We start from the raw sequence: 18,926 nt of genomic DNA, 5'->3' as shown, positions 1-18,926 counted from the left end.
CATTTTATTTAAATTAAATTATATGTATATCTTTGACTTTCTTCCACATTCCAGACACTCCTCTCTGTGGTAATGATTAATATACTATAAGGTGAATCACATAATGAAGGAAGACCTACTGGGATGTCGCAAAATTCAGTGTATACATCAACAAAGTGACACAGATGTTGGAACTTGCATAAGCAATTATTAAAGTACTATAAGTTATTTGTATTTACCAGAGCTAGATTTAACACAATACAACTAACATGAATATCATGACTCTGAAAAATACTACTGCTTCTCATTTAAATTAAACAGCTACTGTTATCTGTTACTGATACTTTAACATAGAGTGTGTAAACAATAGCTGTTTTAATGTACTACAGGGGTGTAGAGAAAGTCAAGACGAACACTTGCAATTTGTCAAGTCAGGAAACACCCTTAAATGGCCTACAAAAGCCACCTAAGTTACAACATATTTATTTATTGCTTTTATGTATTACATAGATCCATTTTTACATGGTATCCACAGATGTGGAACAAGACAAAACATTAAATTCATTATTACATTTGCTTCCATCAGGGCAATAAACAAAAATTAAGAATACAAATTCAAAATAATAATAAAGTAACACAATCAGTAAGTTCTAGTCATGCTCACAAACAGAGGTTAAGAGACAATTTTCAGATCTTATCTAAACAGTTTTTCAAGGTGAAAGTGCCCATCTTATTTACTCACAGATCTCCAATTAATCTAATTAAATCAGTGAAATACACTCCTGGAAATGGAAAAAAGAACACATTGACACCGGTGTGTCAGACCCACCATACTTGCTCCGGACACTGCGAGAGGGCTGTACAACCAATGATCACACGCACGGCACAGCGGACACACCAGGAACCGTGGTGTTGGCCGTCGAATGGCGCTAGCTGCGCAGCATTTGTGCACCGCCACCGTCAGTGTCAGCCAGTTTGCCGTGGCATACGGAGCTCCATCGCAGTCTTTAACACTGGTAGCATGCCGCGACAGCGTGGACGTGAACTGTATGTGCAGTTGACGGACTTTGAGCGAGGGCGTATAATGGGCATGCGAGAGGCCGGGTGGACGTACCGCCGAATTGCTCAACACGTGGGGCGTGAGGTCTCCACAGTACATCGATGTTGTCGCCAGTGGTCGGCGGAAGGTGCACGTGCCCGTCGACCTGGGACCGGACCGCAGGGACGCACGGATGCACGCCAAGACCGTAGGATCCTACACAGTGCCGTAGGGGACCGCACCGCCACTTCCCAGCAAATTAGGGACACTGTTGCTCCTGGGGTATCGGCGAGGACCATTCGCAACCGTCTCCATGAAGCTGGGCTACGGTCCCGCACACCGTTAGGCCGTCTTCCGCTCACGCCCCAACATCGTGCAGCCCGCCTCCAGTGGTGTCACGACAGGCGTGAATGGAGGGACGAATGGAGACGTGTCGTCTTCAGCGATGAGAGTCGCTTCTGCCTTGGTGCCAATGATGGTCGTATGCGTGTTTGGCGCCGTGCAGGTGAGCGCCACAATCAGGACTGCATACGACCGAGGCACACAGGGCCAACACCCGGCATCATGGTGTGGGGAGCGATCTCCTACACTGGCCGTACACCACTTGTGATTGTCGAGGGGACACTGAATAGTGCACGGTACATCCAAACCGTCATCAAACCCATCGTTCTACCATTCCTAGACCGGCAAGGGAACTTGCTGTTCCAACAGGACAATGCACGTCCGCATGTATCCCGTGCCACCCAACGTGCTCTAGAAGGTGTAAGTCAACTACCCTGGCCAGAAAGATCTCTGGATCTGTCCCCCATTGAGCATATTTGGGACTGGATGAAGCGTCGTCTCACGCGGTCTGCACGTCCAGCACGAACGCTGGTCCAACTGAGGCGCCAGGTGGAAATGGCATGGCAAGCCTTTCCACAGGACTACATCCAGCATCTCTACGATCATCTCCATGGGAGAATAGCAGCCTGCATTGCTGCGAAAGGTGGATATACACTGTACTAGTGCCGACATTGTGCATGCTCTGTTGCCTGTGTCTCTGTGCCTGTGGTTCTGTCAGTGTGATCATGTGATGTATCTGACCCCAGGAATGTGTCAATAAAGTTTCCCCTTCCTGGGACAATGAATTCACGGTGTTCTTATTTCAATTTCCAGGAGTGTATATTGAATCAGGATTACATGACAATACATGGTAAATAATCTTAGCTATCCCTGCTATAGAATTCTTCTAGAGAATAGAAACTTTTTTCAAGTAAGAACTCATTTTGCTTACTTTTAAATATTACATTATTACCTCATACACTTTTAATGTTATGTGGAAGTGCATTGAAGATTTTTGTGCTCATGTATTTTACACCTTTTTGCACTAGAGACAAAGTTTTCAAGTCACAGTGTATGTCACATTTCCTTCTTGTGTTGTGATGATGGTATGTTTCATTCATTTCACATTGAGAGGGATTGTGAAGTATGAATGTCATGACTGAAAAGCAATATTGTGAAGTAATGGTTAATATTCCTATTTGCTTAAAAATGTTGCAACATGAGGTTCTTGGAGGTACTCCACACAAAATTCGGACAACATTTTTCTGACTTGTAAAAACTTTTTTTGACAGTGATGAATTGCCCCAGAAGATTATTCCATAACACATAAGTGAATGGAAGCAGCTAATTAAGCAGATTTTGAGATATTTTATGTCTTCAATTTTTGCGATTATCTGGATGGCAAATGTTGTTGAAGTAAGCCTTTTCAGGGTTTGGTGGATGCAGTGTTCCCAGTTAAGCCTGTTATCTATATGTATGCCCACGAATTTCAAACAATCTACCCTCTGCATCTGCTGGCTATCACGTGCGATGTTTATCTCCTGCTGGCTTTTGTGACCAGAATGGAAATTAATGGAATTGGTTTTGCTGAGGTTTATTGACAGAGAATTTACTGTGAATCAATTCAGAATGTCCTCAGGTAATTGGCTGACACTTAATTCTACATCAGGGGATGTCTTATAGTTTATCACAGTACTTGTATCATCTGCAAACATTGTAAAGTTGCTTGCTTTGTTTGAGGACAAAGGTAGGTCATTGATATAGATGAGAAATAGCAGGGGACCATGGACAAACCTTGTGGGTCTCATAATTTACGGTTCCCCAGTCAGACTCTACTCCTTCTACCTGCGTACTGTTCCCATCTAACACTGTTTTCTGTTGCCTGCCCTATAGATATGATTTGAGCCAGTTGCCCATTTGTCCTCGGAGTCCAAGGTGGCATGCTTTCATTATAAGTACTCTATGACTGACACAGTTGACAGATTGAAAAATATCCCCACAGGCAATGTCTTTTTGGCAAGGCATTCCAAAATGTAATGGTAAATGGAAATATAGCTTCAGTTGTGGTGATACTGTCTCTGAAATCAAACTGGTTTTCACCAATTATTGCAAAGTTTTCTAGGCAACTGAGTATCCCAGCATATATAATTTTTTAGGGAATTTAGAAAATCTAGTCTAGAGTGATATAGGATGATAGTATGTAACATTTCCAGCATGACCCTTTTTGTAGAGGGGCTTTACGATAGCATACTTCATCCTGTCGGGGAAGATACCTTGTTTCAGACAGAAATTGAATATATGATTTAGGATTTCACTGAACTAATTGCAGCAGGCTTTTAGCAGTTTGCTGGAGATGTCAACAGCAGTTGAATTTTTGCTTTTTAAAGAAATAATGGTTTTTCTTACTTCCTGCACTGTTGTAGAGGCTATGCCTATCTACTCTATGGAATTTGTGAAATGACCTTTCACTATTTTTAAGGCCTCTTCTAAGGATCCATTGTGTACTGTTTTCTCAGCAACACTTAAAAAGTGTTCATTAAAAATTTTTTCCACAGTCTCTTGATTTTGTACTTGTCTACCTTCATTACTGTGTACAATGCTTTTGGGACCTATTGGGGCAATTTGCACCGGTCTCACTCCTTATCTCTTCCCATAGTGTTTTGATTTTGTCAATAGATTTATTAATTTTGGAGTACAGATACAAACTTTTTGACTTCTGAATAACTTTACTTATTATTTTACAGTATTTTTATAATGATTTAGGTGGTTGTGGTTGTCTGAAATTTTTGTGATGATGTACAGCTCTCGTCTCCTTTTGCATGATATCTTAATACCAGTGGTTACCCAGGGCTTTTTGGTATATTTTTGTGGTTTGGGTCTTACACGTATTTTTGGGAGGGTACTTTCAAATATCAGTGCCACTTCATTACTGAAAAGATTGTACTTGGAATCAGCATTTTCTAAATTATACACAGGTCTCCAGTCTGTGGCTTGGAGATGAGATTTAAAAGTCTGGATAGTTTCATCATTAATTGTCCTACCATTCTCATAAATACTTGTACATGGCCAGAGAGACCATTTAGTACTTGCCTGGTAGTTGTATTGCCTACTTTGGTCTGGTCTATAAATATACTATTGATCACTGTGCTTCTACATGAAGTTATTGTAGTAGGGCGCTAACTACAGAAGCAAGATTATATGTGGACTTCAGATTTTTAGGTTTGATCTGTCTCTGGAATTTGTTAGAAAGTTTACACTGAAGTCTCCAAGCACTATTACCGGTCTTTTGTGTTTGAATGTGTATTTTACAAAAGCATCTAACTTCTTCAAAAAGAGACTAAAGTTCCCTGAAGGTGCTGTGTACATTGTAACTACTGATATATGGAAATTATTCAAAAACAGTTCTGTGGCACACACTTCCATATATTGTTATAAACAATAATTCTGCATCAATTGCTCTACATGTGACACGCTTTTTAACATAAATGGCAACACCACTTCATTCTTTACTCTTTCTACAAAGTGATGATGCTACGCAATAATTATTTATCATAAGTTTTTCTATGCCAGAATTAACATGGTACTCACTAAAGCACAAAACATGAGTGTAATCTATACCTTGTGGCTCTTGGATATTGATTGTAAGTTCATTGATCGTACTGCAGAGGTATCTAATGGTTTGGCGATATGTTGCCAGTTTTTGTTTAGCAGAAGCAATTACACTGTTTTCTCTAAAAAAGAAGTTTCAGTTGAAGGTCTGGGCAAGGAATTTTTCACTATCCATTTCTCCAATTTGGTCAGTTCCCACACACTGATAGTACTTTTACTTCATTTTTTTACCAGTCAGTTGTCCAATGTAGTCTACCTATACCCAGTCCTACAATTATCTTGTGTAGTTGTACACTCTACATTCAAATCTGATTGTCCTGGGTTCGCATTGTTCCTTGTATTTGCAGTTATGTTACAAATTATTTTAATTGATTTTTCCCATACCAGTTGAGATGAAGGCCATGAGTGGTGTAAAGTTCTCTACCAAATTTGTGAGCTTCAATCCTAAGAATATTCACAGAACTGCAGCAGATTTCTGTATAATGTCTATTTGTAGTTATTACTGCCTTGTTTACACATGAGGATTGTATTAAGTCATATCTGTGCAGAATATCAAATACAATTACATTAGAATGCTTCAAGTGGTTTAGAGCTGTTCTTAACACATTAGCAGCATGCAAACCTTTGTTGTGTGCAATATCATTTGAACCACCACAGACCACAATGTAGCCTTTCTTGGTCATCTTTTAAGAAGTAACTGTTACTGTACTTGGTCAATGCGAGCTTCTGGTTTGATATAACCTAGGGCACTTACATCTTTGTTAAACTTTTTTATTTTGTGGACAACACCTTAAAGGTGACTATCACCCAGTAAGTGCACACTGTATAAGCTATTGGCTGAAGTCATCCATGAATGTTAAAAGTCCCTTGTTCTTGCACTTACAAAATGTGAAATTGATGTTTGTGTAAATTTTACATCAAAACATTGTCAATTATAACAACATAAAACTAAAAATTATATTGTTTTAATAATATTAGAGAAGGAAAGTTGCTACTCATCATATAGCGGAGAAGCTGAGTCGTGATAGGTACAACAAAAAGATTCACACAATTATAGCTTTCAGCCATTAAGGCCTTTGTCAGCAATTGACAGACATACACACATGCACACACACACTCACACAAATGCAACTTGCACACACGTCTGCAGGTATGCGTGTCTATTGCTGACAAAGGCCTTAATGGCTGAAAGCTATAATTGTGTGAATCTTTTTGTTGTGCCTATCGCGAGTCAGTATCTCCACAATATGGTGAGTAGCAACTTTCCTTCTCTAATATTGTTACATTCCATCCTGGATTTTCCATTGCATAATTATATTGTTTTGTTTGTCATGCATTCTTACTATGAAACTACTGTGGTCGTCAGGATTAAGTTTAGGTCAAGTTGTAAACATGATTAAATTTTGCATACTGTTTATAAAAGTACTTTATCTTTTGTTACCTTCATGGGAAAGCTTAAATAAATGATGTTGATGAAAAAGCTGGTTATGTCAGTGATGCAAGAGAGTGCGAGGATATTGAAAAGTACAGGTTTTATTTCATGTGTTTTTATCCTGTCTGTCATATAACAACGGTGTATGTGAGTAAGGCAGTCATGATCACTGGAAACTCAGATGATTTTTATTCCTTTCATTGATGACTACAGCTGTGCTTACAGCACCTGCTACTCACCTGAAAATTACCGAAAGGTTGTAATTGCAGTAGTGGATTTTTTAATGAATGTACAGTCAATAACGAACATGAAGTACTTTGAACATATTTAAAATATTGTGTTGCATGTGTATACTGTTGCTTAGGTGACTTTGATGGGCCAATTTGAGACTGAAATCTGGGTTGATAGGATATCAGTGTCCTATATCAATTTGTTAATCTCAACTTTCTCTATGCCACTGTCACTCATTGTAAACAGTTATTTATTATTTACACCCTTTATACATATGGGGGACACTGTGAGATTATCATACAACAGCAGTTATATTTGTAAAATAAAATAGAGACCTGTTTACAATAAACACTACTACTTCTCATGCAGCTAACAAGAATCTTCCACCCTTGAATTTAAATTATCAGATCTTTCTTAGAAGGAGTGGCTAATACAATATGTTTTCAATTTTCTTTTGAATTTATTGAGATTTTCAACCTTTCGCTTTATGTCATGTGGTAGCCCATTGGAGATCTTTCTCACCACCATAGACAGCTCTGCCCCCCTCTGAATCTTATACCAGGAAGGAAAGTATATTATTTTTCTATCGTTCATGTCGCTGTTCTTGCTTCTCACTTGTTTTAGAGGAATACTTACTGTATTTTTAACTGTAGTGGTCCAGATGATAATTTTGTTAGACAAGAGAGATAAAATATTTAAAATGGTTCAATATGACTTTGATACATCTAAATGCAAAACAAGCTGAGCTGAGCTTCTTTTTTGATTTATTTGTTTGTTAGATGTATTTATGCTTCTTATCCAACAGAATTTTGCACATATTGTTTAATGTGTTACTGATTGTTAATATCTATTTCTGATGAGTTTTATTCCTTTGAAACTGAATAACATGAGACAAAATATTGTCAACATTTAAGCACCATAGTTAGAAAAAGCATTTACTATCTCTTTAAATGTGATTTGTTGAAGCTTTTTGCTCCTGAAACCATGATGTTTTTAGAAACTGCATAATGGCATTCTCTTCTCATTTCATCATTCCATCTCTATCTACCTGACTCTGCATTGCTTCTAAAACTTTTAAGATATCTACCTCCAAGAGAAAATTCTACAACTGATTTGTAAGTCTCTTTCACAGACAGCTGCAGTTCTCCCAACTCTTGCTAACAAGGGAACCTCCCCATCGCACCCCCCTCAGATTTAGATATAAGTTGGCACACTGGATAGGCCTTGAAAAACTGAACACAGATCAATTGAGAAAACAGGAAGAAGTTGTGTGGAACTATGAAAAGTAAGCAAAATATACAAACTGAGTAGTCCATGCACAAGATAGGCAACATCAAGGTTAATTGAGCTCAGGAGTGCCAAGGTCCCGTGGTTAGCGCGAGCAGCTGTGGAATGAGAGGTCCTTGGTTCAAGTCTTCCCTCTAGTGAAAAGTTTAATTTCTTTATTTTCACAAAGTTATGAACTGTCCGTTCTCTTCATTGACGTCTCTGTTCACTGTAATAACAGTAAAAACATTTGATCGCAAGGTCATAGGTCAACCAATTCCTCCACAGGAAAACGCATCTGATATATACGACACTGGTGATGGCATGTGCGTCACATGACAGGAATATGTTGTCGACCCACCTAACTTGTACACTTGGCGAATGGGTAAAAAGATTCTTCTACCTTACCCGATTTCAGTTTTCTTGTGGATGTGATAATCACTGCCAAAAAAGTGATGAAAACATAAGAGTTTGTCACATAAACTGAAAATAAAAAATTAAACTTTTCACTCGAGGAAAGACTTGAACCAAGGCCCTCTCATTCCGCACCCGCTCACACTAACCACGGGACCACGGTGCTCCTGAGCTCACATCAGCCTTGATGTTGCCTATCTTGCGCATGGACTACTCAGTTTGTATACTTTGGTTATTTTTTCGTAGTTCCACACAACTTCTTCCTGTTTTCTCAATTGATCTGTGTTCAGTTTTTCAAGACCTATCCACTGCGCCAATTTATAACTAAATCAGAGGGGGGTGCGATGGGGAGGTTCCCTTGTAAGAATTCTGTATAATATAATCACAGCTGAACGTCCCTGAATATATTTACATATTTTACCTACATAAGCCAGGATGGCTCCTAACTATAAGTTGTTATCACAATCTTCCTTCCCTATTCATGGTGCATTATTAGTAATCTGAAATTAACAACTTATTGTCAACCTGTTCTTATTAACAAGTTCTGTAGTGTATTTAATTGTTATTTAGGCAGCATACTGATGTGTTGCATGATAATGTGATAATCTAACAGAGGCCATAAAGAGGAAAAGCTGAATACTTATATTACCTGTACAAATGTAAACAAACAATTTGGCTTCTTCCAAACTTCATAAACCAAAGCAACAGTATGTGACACATATGAAATAAGTACCTTGTCTTGTTTGCTGTGCTGACTGTTTATGATTCCCTGCACACCTCATTGGGATTGTCAAACACTATAACACCACCACATAGTAGATTCATCAATGCATTCAGATGGCTGCTCTAGAAGTTAAAGGTCACACAAACTCCCATTATTTAGATGCACTGTGACAGAATGCAGGTGCACACACATGTGTGTGCACGTATGTGTACACATATAGAGAGAGCACTGACATACATTTCTGTTGAGGAAGAGCGATATAGACTTTAAACTTATTTAGTGTGTGATTTTTACATTTTATTAGAGTGTCATGGCTTCCACAGAAAATGGGAACAGGTAACTGGCCACAGCAGAACATTTTTAAAATCATAGCAAAGTGAGTGCAATTACCAAGTTTTGGTGAGGCTGGTCTTGAAGAATTGCAAAATTGTACAGCAAAGGTGACAACTGAATGGAATAAATATTTGATACTTCTCTTTTCCCAGACAAAATCTGACATGATTTTCCCATACTGGGCGGCTATATTTAAAGTGCAGCTACACGTGGAGTTCTAGTGTGTGCTGTAACTATCATATACAAGTGAAACATGGCAAATTTGCTAATGCATTAATATGGAACTGATCTATGCTGGAAAAAATTAGTCCCATTTCTGGCCACCAGGTGCAAATATGGTGCTGTTCAGTATCTCATCAACATCTCTGGTATTCATATTGAATGAACAGCATAAGCGATGGTTAATAATAAAATCAGCATTATGGCTTTCTCACTTGTTTGACCTTTTCTGCCCACATCCCATTCCTAATCTGTTACGTATGGAAATATTTCTACATGTCTTTCTTGCATCCACAGCATTAAATTTGCACCTGATGACCAAAATCGGAACTAATTTTTTCTAGTATAAATCAGTTCTGTATTAATGCATTGCAATATCTACCAAGTTTTGCTGTCATACAGTAATTATGGCTAACTATGAACCTCTATGAATAGCTGTACTTTAATTATAACCACAAAGTACTTAGTATTATTGTTAAAACAGCAATCTTCAAACCCCAAACTATCAAAGGAAACACCATAATGACTGAAAGATAATCAGTGGTAAATGGAAGAAATAGTGTAATCTATTTATTTCTACTTTTCTGGGTCTCTGAGAAGAGAGTAAATTTCAGTACAAGTAACACTCCAAAAAGCAAGATTCTTCATTGAAAGAGCATCCTACAGGAAAAGAAAATCCTTTTCTTTTTTCAATGCTGGTGCAGGATATAGAAAATTAAGCTGCTCAGAATATATAATAATAATAATAATAACTGTCTTTACTGATGTAAGGATGTAATGTATGATTTATTTAGAAGCTAATATACTTTATCAGACACTTTTGCCTGCATTCATGCAGATCCATGTGTACATGGACAGGCATTTCAAACGTATTTGTGTTACCAGGTAACAAACTGAACTTATGCATATTAACTAACATGTAATAATTATTTTATTTGTGCAACAGTAGGTCATAAATAATGACAATGAAGTCTTTCCTATGATTAAAACAGTACATCAGACACAAGATTTCCATTGCTTACTGCTACTCATATTTCATTTGAACTACTGAGTGGCTGACTTTCCAGTTTCAAATCCATGGTGCAAATTATTTATTAGCATTTCTTTATTTATAAATTTGGTTAATTTCCAATAAAGCAATTTTTGAAGAATTTTGCTGAAGCCTAATAAAACTAATGTTTCAGATGATGCAGCAAAAGTTGGAACTCAGTATTTGAGACAGTGTGAAAGTATGGAATATGCTCAGAATGTGATACGTGAGAAACTTGAAATCCATGGAACAATTTACGCAGAAATGCCATACGTGAACTGTGACCGTGATGGCAGTTATGGACGTATTCAACAGCAAAGTTCTCAGTAAGTACCATGCACTAACAAATAGATTTACTTTTACAAAATATGGAATGACTTATCAGTTGATATATTTGCTCATAATTTGTAGAGTTCACTAAATGTTAGTTCTTGCATTTTATGAAGTTCTTCTGAAAATAACATACCAAAACAATGTTAGTATCATCTGAGCAGCAAAATGTTCTTATCAGAAACAGATTTCCTGTCTGTGTGTCATATAATCATCTCATTTGTAGATCTGTTGAATCACTCTATAACATGAAGTGAATGACTAAAAATAATTCTGAAAATAAATTTACTTCTGAACAAATTTACTTCTGGCATATGTCAGTTTTATTATGTTCATGTAGTTCCTCTACTATTGTGCCCTATTCAGGTTCATGTGCATCTAAATATCTAGCATGGTTTATTGAATGTTAAATGTGTTTGTGTACTGCAGCAGAATCTTATCAAAAGACCTCTCACAATATCCAAATAAATTCAAGGAAGACACTGGAAACAAAATTTGGGGTAACAAAGTAAAATCAGAAACACTGACCTCCATTTTCAAATATTCTTTTACAAAGAAGATTCGAAAGGACTGCCTTAATTTAATTCTTGCACCACTGCAAGAATTAATGACCTAAATGTTAGTGCCAATAGCTTCCATAAACAGCTACTAATATAAAACTGAACAATGCCCCAGGGCCTGATGGAATCCCTGTCAGATCCTATACAGAATTTGCATTTGATTTAGCACTTAATGTAGCCACAAAGTAATATAGAGCTTTTAAACCATAAACTTTGCCCAATGGTTAGAAAAAAAGCACAGGTCACACCTGTCTGGAAAAGGGTAGCAGAAGTGACCCACAAAACTACTGTCCAATTTCATTAATGTCCAAATATTGTAGAATCTTAGAATATATTCTAACTTCAGATGTAATGAGGTATCTTAACGAGGGTTACCTTCTTCATGCAAACTAGCATGGATTCGGAATGCAAAATCCAATACCCACTGGCCATGGATCAAGGCAAGTTGATGGATGTAGCATTTCCTGACTTCTGAAAAAAAGAAATCATTAGAATCATTACCTGGCCTAACATGCATGAGATGCAAAACACAATTGGTGATTGGATTATGGATTTGTTAATAGCAATGATACAGCATGTTATCTTGGATGGAGAGTCATCAACAGATGTAGGAGTACTATCAGATATGCACCAGGGAACTGCATTGAGACCCTTAATGCTCATGGTGAAAATTAATGTTCTAGTTGACAGTATTAACAGAGGCCTTAAATTTTTTCTGGAAGATGCAGTTATCTACAATGAAGTATGATCCGAAAAGAAGATGCGCAAATATTCACTCAGATCTTGATAAGGTTTCAAATGGTGCAAAAACTGGCAACTTGGAATAACATTCAGAAACATAAAACCCCGCACTTCACAAAATGCAAAAGCATAGTATCCTATGATTATGATATCAATTAATGTCAACTGGAAGCAGCCAACTCATACCTGGCAGTAATTATTTGAGGGGATATGAAATAGAATGTTCACTTTCACGTAACCATAGGTTAACCAACTGGCAGAATTTGTTTTTATTGGTAGGACACTGGAAAAATGCAATAATTTTGCAAAGGAAATAGCTTGCAAAACAGTTGTGTGACTCATCCTAGAATATTGCTTAACCAAAACAGGGTTAAGAGGCGATAATAAAAGTGTACAAAAAGGACATAATAAATGTCACAACTTTGGTTAATTCATGGTAGAGCAATAAACAAATGCTGAAAAACTTGAAAAAGCAGGTACTTGAAGTCAGACACAAAGAATCCTGAAAAGCCCATTTACAATTTTTTTAAGAACCAGTATTAAGCAAAGAATCTGTGCACATTCTACAACCAGCACTGAACTGCTCCCTAAGGACCACAAATCTAGATTATTCTAACTACAGCCACTCTCCCAGTGTTCAATTCAAAAATGGAATGAGAAATCCTAATACAATGGGGAGTATCCTGTACCTTGCACTTCATACCACTTTTCAGAGGATTGATGTTGATGTAGATGTAATGCAGTAATAGCCGACGTTATTTTAACACAAATATCAAACTATACCATTGTGGAATCCTTTTCTAAGAAAATTTTGTTAGTGAAATTCAGGTTTTATGGAATTAATCCTGTACCTAAAAATGTCCTTGCCATTTTAAATCAAAAGAATGTAGAAAATTGTACCAAATTATGCTTTGAATAGAGAGAGATCACATTTATCTCACTAGAGAATAACCATTACTATACCTATATAAGGTTAAATATCAGATAAACTACGCTTTCATTTATGCAAGTGGCTTTCCGCATAATACAAATGAATCAGGATGAATTCATTCTTAATGTGATATTATATGAATATTATAATCCAGTTATAAAAAGTAATAACATAAACTTTTGAAAGGGTTGTTATCAGGTTTTATGTGAATGCTAAGGTCTGGGTCACAAACTATGCTTAGGCTGTAGCCTATTGGCCACACATACTTCAATTGCCTCCTATGGAATATAATTCCAAAATGATTACATCTGTCTTAACAATTTATTTAGTTATTTTATTTATTTATTTATTTAGCACCCATATTACATACACATTCATGATATTGGACTTGTCATAGTACAAAACAGTGCAAAATATTATATATTTACATCAAGTACAAACTCTTATCATTCTTATCAACACATCTCATAGTGGAGATGCTGAGTCACAGATAGGTACAAGGAAAATACTGTCACAAATAATTGCACAACATACATGATTAATACGGTACATTGGCAATAACTAATAAACCAAATGAATCTTCAAAATATGTAGTAAAAATAATTCAATTGAAATAATTAAAAAAGTCTTGAGCTTCTTAAATAAATTATTATAACCACTTTTGGACTTCACATCATCAAAATGTGACACATATTTTCATTTAATAAAGTACAGCATAATTTTAATTTTTGGTTTATGTCATATTTAAGAAAGAACATTGTTACTGTGCAGAAATAGAATGGGGAACAATATCATCTGCTCACCCACAATTATCTTCTATACAGCTGTTTAAACATTTTACATTTGCCTTGAAATTAACTTGCTGGCTGTGAATGTCTTGATGTCAGCTGTGTTAGGTGTAAATCTACTACCCAATAGTGACATATGACAATTTGTGCTGGACTGGAAGCATGCACAGACAGCCATAGTGGTTAAGGTGACTGCTGACATTAAGTGGGAAACCCAAGTTTGAGTCCCGGTCTGGCACAAATTTTTATGTGTCACTGTTGGGTAGTAGATCTATTCCTAATGCAGCTGATGTCAAGGAATTTCCAATCAGTGAATTAATTTCAAAAAGTTTTTGTACAGCTGTGGATCATTAACAGCGTCTGTTCTTCCAGATGTGCATTTGAATGTTGCAAGCCTAGGCAGACACACAACAATAACATTGGTCTGAATTCGTCATTGCATCATTCTCCCTGTTCCAGGAATCCAATTAATGCTCTGAGCATTAGGGGATGAATTTAGTAGACTATGATATAAGGGTGTAGAACAGTGACACAGATAGCTGAAGTGATAAAGGTGACCACTTCCAATAAGTGGGAAATCCAGGTTCGAGTCCTGATCTGGCACAAATTTTAATGTCAGTATTGGGTAGTAAATCTATATGTGTTACATAGCTAATGTCAAGGAATTTGCAGTCAGTGAATTAATTCTGATATATTTTGTGACAGCTGTGGATTGTCAACTGTGTCTGTTCTTTCTGACACGCACATTAATTTTGTATTTACATTCCATCAACCCATGGCAAGTTTCTCTAATATCCAGGTTTCCTAGCTTGACAAGAAATGCAGTAAAGTTAACACAGTCAAACTGTTTTTTCAAGATCAAGGGATACTGCAATGAGATCCTCCCCCTCATTCTTTCATACACTACCTTCCATTTTGAGTTGTTTATAGGAAACTTTGGGAGTGACTAAAGTGCTTTGTTATGTGTAACTCAATTTACCTACAGAAAGAAAATCATTAGAACTCTGTGGCATTCAGACATGTAAGGGGCTGGAAGGCACCACACTACAATTATAATTCATGGAAATGACTATTAATACCAATGAGAAAGTAAACAGTCATCAACAGTGTGTAGCCTTAATTGATTTTCAGAAGCATTCAGATGACTCACAAGTAATATGCGAGTAACCTTAGCTGTAAAGCCTCCCCATTAATCCAAAAAACACTATCCCAAAACACAGTAATTAATTACCACTACTCCCACAAAAAATTTAAACACCAAATATTATAATTAGCCTGGGTGAATCACTGGTGTATTCGTGAATCAACAAAAAAAGTTATTGCTTCAGTCATGCTTACAGTTAAGGAACTGTTGGTTGACTTGAACAACAACAATACTTCTATAAATAGTGACAAGTGTATCACTTGACAAAACAAGTGTTAGTTGTGTTAGTGAGATCAGCAAATTAACTTCACCTTAAACTGCTTTTGAAACTTGAACCAGTTGCAACATTTCTTTGAAATACCACTTGTGTAATGACTTGGAAAGTGAATGAAAACTGTGTCTATGTAAGAGCACATTAGTCTCAGGTCAGTTCACACTAGCATCCAGTGACTACATCCAATTTAAGACAATGTAACTTTCACTTACTTTAAAACTGCACTTGTCTATTTTCCTGTCTAACCATGGTTTGATTATGTAAATGGGATTCTTTGAGCTTTTTGTAGTGGCTTCTTTGCAACTCAAAATAAAATTAGGTCTTTCAAATGCCTACAGGAATTTGAAATCAGTCTGCATTAGGGCAAGGTTACTGCAGTAATTAACAACCACTATTCATAACAAATATTTATTACACAATTCTTTGCTTTTAATTTGAGATTGAAGAGTTAATTGAATTAACTACTCTGGATGTTTTCATCAACAATGGAAAAAGTCTTACTGCAGTATAAGTGTAGAATAGCGCATTTATGCCAGAAAAACTGCATACCAAAGTCATATCTCATTATTTAAGTGAATACAATCTTGAAGTGTAAACTCTCTGCAACCATGTGTCAACTTTATTATAACTACAAAGAATATTCAGCAATCTACACAAAGAGATGCCAGACTTTCGGTAACGTTCCATTGCTGAAATGTGCATTATAAACTTGCTTTCCACCACACAGCCTTCAAACATTGCTATTTTACAAAGTAATCTTCAAACAGCAGTAACTCATCACAATATTCACACATAAGTTGATCAATGCTGTCTTAAGACCAATTCACATTTACTATCATTTCACATGAGAATATTCCACAATGCATTTCAATTGGTGGAATTCACTCTGATCATCAATGTCACATCACTTAACACCATGTCACATCACTGTCAATGTTTCTCAGGTAGAATTTACTAACATCGGAAGTTAACCAATTTTTGATGTGATCATTCATGTTATAGCAGTGTACTTAGTGCCTTTGTGTCATCTTAATTTGAATTTCATAATTTTGCTTTGTTTTTTGTTATGAACTGCAAATGTTCCATGAAGACTTGGATATTTTTTTCAACTGTGTTTTCTTTTATAAGACAGTTCAGATATCGCAATGTGAAAAATGATTTAGGATTCACAATAACAGAACATAGCCAATGTCTATGCTGTGTATAAATAAAGACCTAAATGGATGAAGCAAATTTTCATTAAATGCTGTTGTTAATGTGGTCTTCGGACTGAGACTGATGCGATGCAGCACTCCACACTGTTCTGTCCTGTGCAGCCCTCTTCATCACTGAATAACTGCTACAACTTACCTCCTACTGAACCCACTTCCTGTATTCATCTCTTGGCCTCACTCTATAATTTTTAGCCCTAGATCCCCCTCCCCCCCCCCCCCCCTCCACCTCCTGAATCTCTCCCTTCATGTCCAGGATGTCCCCTGCCAACTGATGCCTTCTTTTAATCAAGTAATGGCACAAATGTATTTCCCTCCTCATTAGTTGTATGAACTACCCATCTAATCTTCAGCATTCTTCTGTGGCACCACATTTCAAAAGCTTCTATTCTCTTCTTGTCTAAACTGTTTATTATTCATGTTTCACTACCTTACAAGGCTGCACTCCAGACAAATACCTTCAGAAAAACTTCCTAACACTTAAATCTGCATTCAGTGTTAACAAATCTCTCTTCTTTAGAAACACTTTCTTGCCACTGCCAGTCTACATTTTATATTCTCTTTACTTTGGCCATCATCAGTTATATCACTGCTCAAATAGCAAAAGTCGTCTAATATTTTTAGTGTCTCATTTCCTAATCTGATTCCCTGTGTTTTATATTTCTTAATATTTATTTTATATCCTTCTTTCAAGACACTGTCTTTTCCATTCAACTGCTCTTACAAGTCCTTCACTGTCATCAGCAAACCTCAAAGATTTTGTGTGTAGTGTTCTCAGATGTCAAGCTGGGCAGAGTTGTCTTCATAACACTGTCTTTTGACGGCATACCCTGCCAAGATATTTGGGTATACCTGTAGAATAATCACCTTTGCAACATCCTACCTCCTTTATGCTGCAATCACTGCCACCTCTGCCCCCACTACCCAATCACATAACAAGTTGGGTGGAGTGATAGGGGCACGTGATCACCAAAGGCTGTGTGCAAACTAGATCACAGGCGTGGAAATACCTCTCAGTTGACACTGTGATTTTAGCTGTCTGAGAGCTGGTTCACAAACTATGCTTAGGCTGTAGCCTATTGGCCACACATACTTCAATTGCCTCCTACAGAATATAATTCCAAAATGATTACATCTGTCTTAACAATTTATTTAGTTATTTTATTTATTTATTTATTTAGCACCCATATTACATACACATTCATGATATTGGACTTGTCATAGTACAAAACAGTGCAAAATATTATATATTTACATCATGTACAAACTCTTATCATTCTTATCAACACATCTCATAGTGGAGATGCTGAGTCACAGATAGGTACAAGGAAAATACTGTCACAAATAAATCTCTTGGCCATTAAGACCTTCGCCAAACTTATCAACAGTAGCAACTTTCCTTTTCATAATACACAGTATCCTACTCAAACCTCCCTGATTTCAAAGACCCAGGAAAAAAAACAGAGTAGATATGACACTGAAAAATGCAGCACATTATAGAGCATCTCAAATAACTTATTTATTTATCATCAATACACCTCTAAATGTGAACGATTTGTAGCATGAAAAATATTGGGTCTATATTCAATTTCTTGCCAAGTTCTTTGTAACATTTCCTCTATTATTGTTGCAATCACATTAGTGATACGATGTCACAATGTAGGAATATTGTCCACTTTGGTCACATACAACCCGTCCTTCACGAATCCCCATGTGAAGAAATCAAGCGGTGTAATGTTGGGTGAACATGGTGGCCAGGCAATGGGTCCTTCATGTCCAATCCAACGATTGGGAAATTTCCTATTCAGGAACTTGCGAACAGCCAATGGAAATGTGGTGGAGCTCCATTTTGTTGAAAAATGATGTTGTGTTGCAAGCCTTGTATCTGAGGGTACATAAAGTGCTCCAACATGTCCAGATACACTGACCCATTCACTGTTTGTTCTGCAAAGAAGAATGGTCCAACAATCCTGTCGTGCATTAGCCCGCACCAGACATTTAGTTTAGGGCCATCATGAACATGTTCAATGACAACGTGCAGATTTTGTGAACCCCAAATCCAAACATTATGCCTATTAACCCTTCCTGATAGATGAGAGGTTGCCTCATCTGGGAATAAACATCTTTCCAGGAACTGGCATTATCAATACACTGCAGCATATCTGCAGCAAATTGTTGTCGTTCGGAGTCAGATGTTGCAGACTTTTCACTTTGTGAGCACACAAAGATGCTGGTGAACTACACAATGCAGTGTTGATCAAGGTACATCAAGTTGCCTAGATGGTTGACAAATTGACTTACGTGGGCTTCTGAGAAATGTTTGTCTGATGCCCTCCAATGTCTATTCTCA

The 18,926-nt window shown here is 37.0% G+C and overlaps 1 protein-coding gene across 1 annotated transcript in view; it reads left to right on the top strand.

Annotated features, from left to right (window-relative positions):
* LOC124554799 overlaps positions 1 to 18,926 on the top strand; it is a 124,972-nt gene that overhangs the window by 52,857 nt on the left and 53,189 nt on the right. Inside the window, exon 6 of the mRNA XM_047128451.1 lies at positions 10,752 to 10,923. Within this exon, the coding sequence (XP_046984407.1) occupies positions 10,752 to 10,923 (172 nt within the window). The remainder of the gene's footprint in view (positions 1 to 10,751; positions 10,924 to 18,926) is intronic.

The sequence above is a fragment of the Schistocerca americana genome, chromosome X, assembly GCF_021461395.2.
Source record: "Schistocerca americana isolate TAMUIC-IGC-003095 chromosome X, iqSchAmer2.1, whole genome shotgun sequence".
Taxonomy (NCBI): Eukaryota; Metazoa; Arthropoda; class Insecta; order Orthoptera; family Acrididae; genus Schistocerca; species Schistocerca americana.
This window is presented reverse-complemented; position numbering and strand designations above follow the sequence as displayed.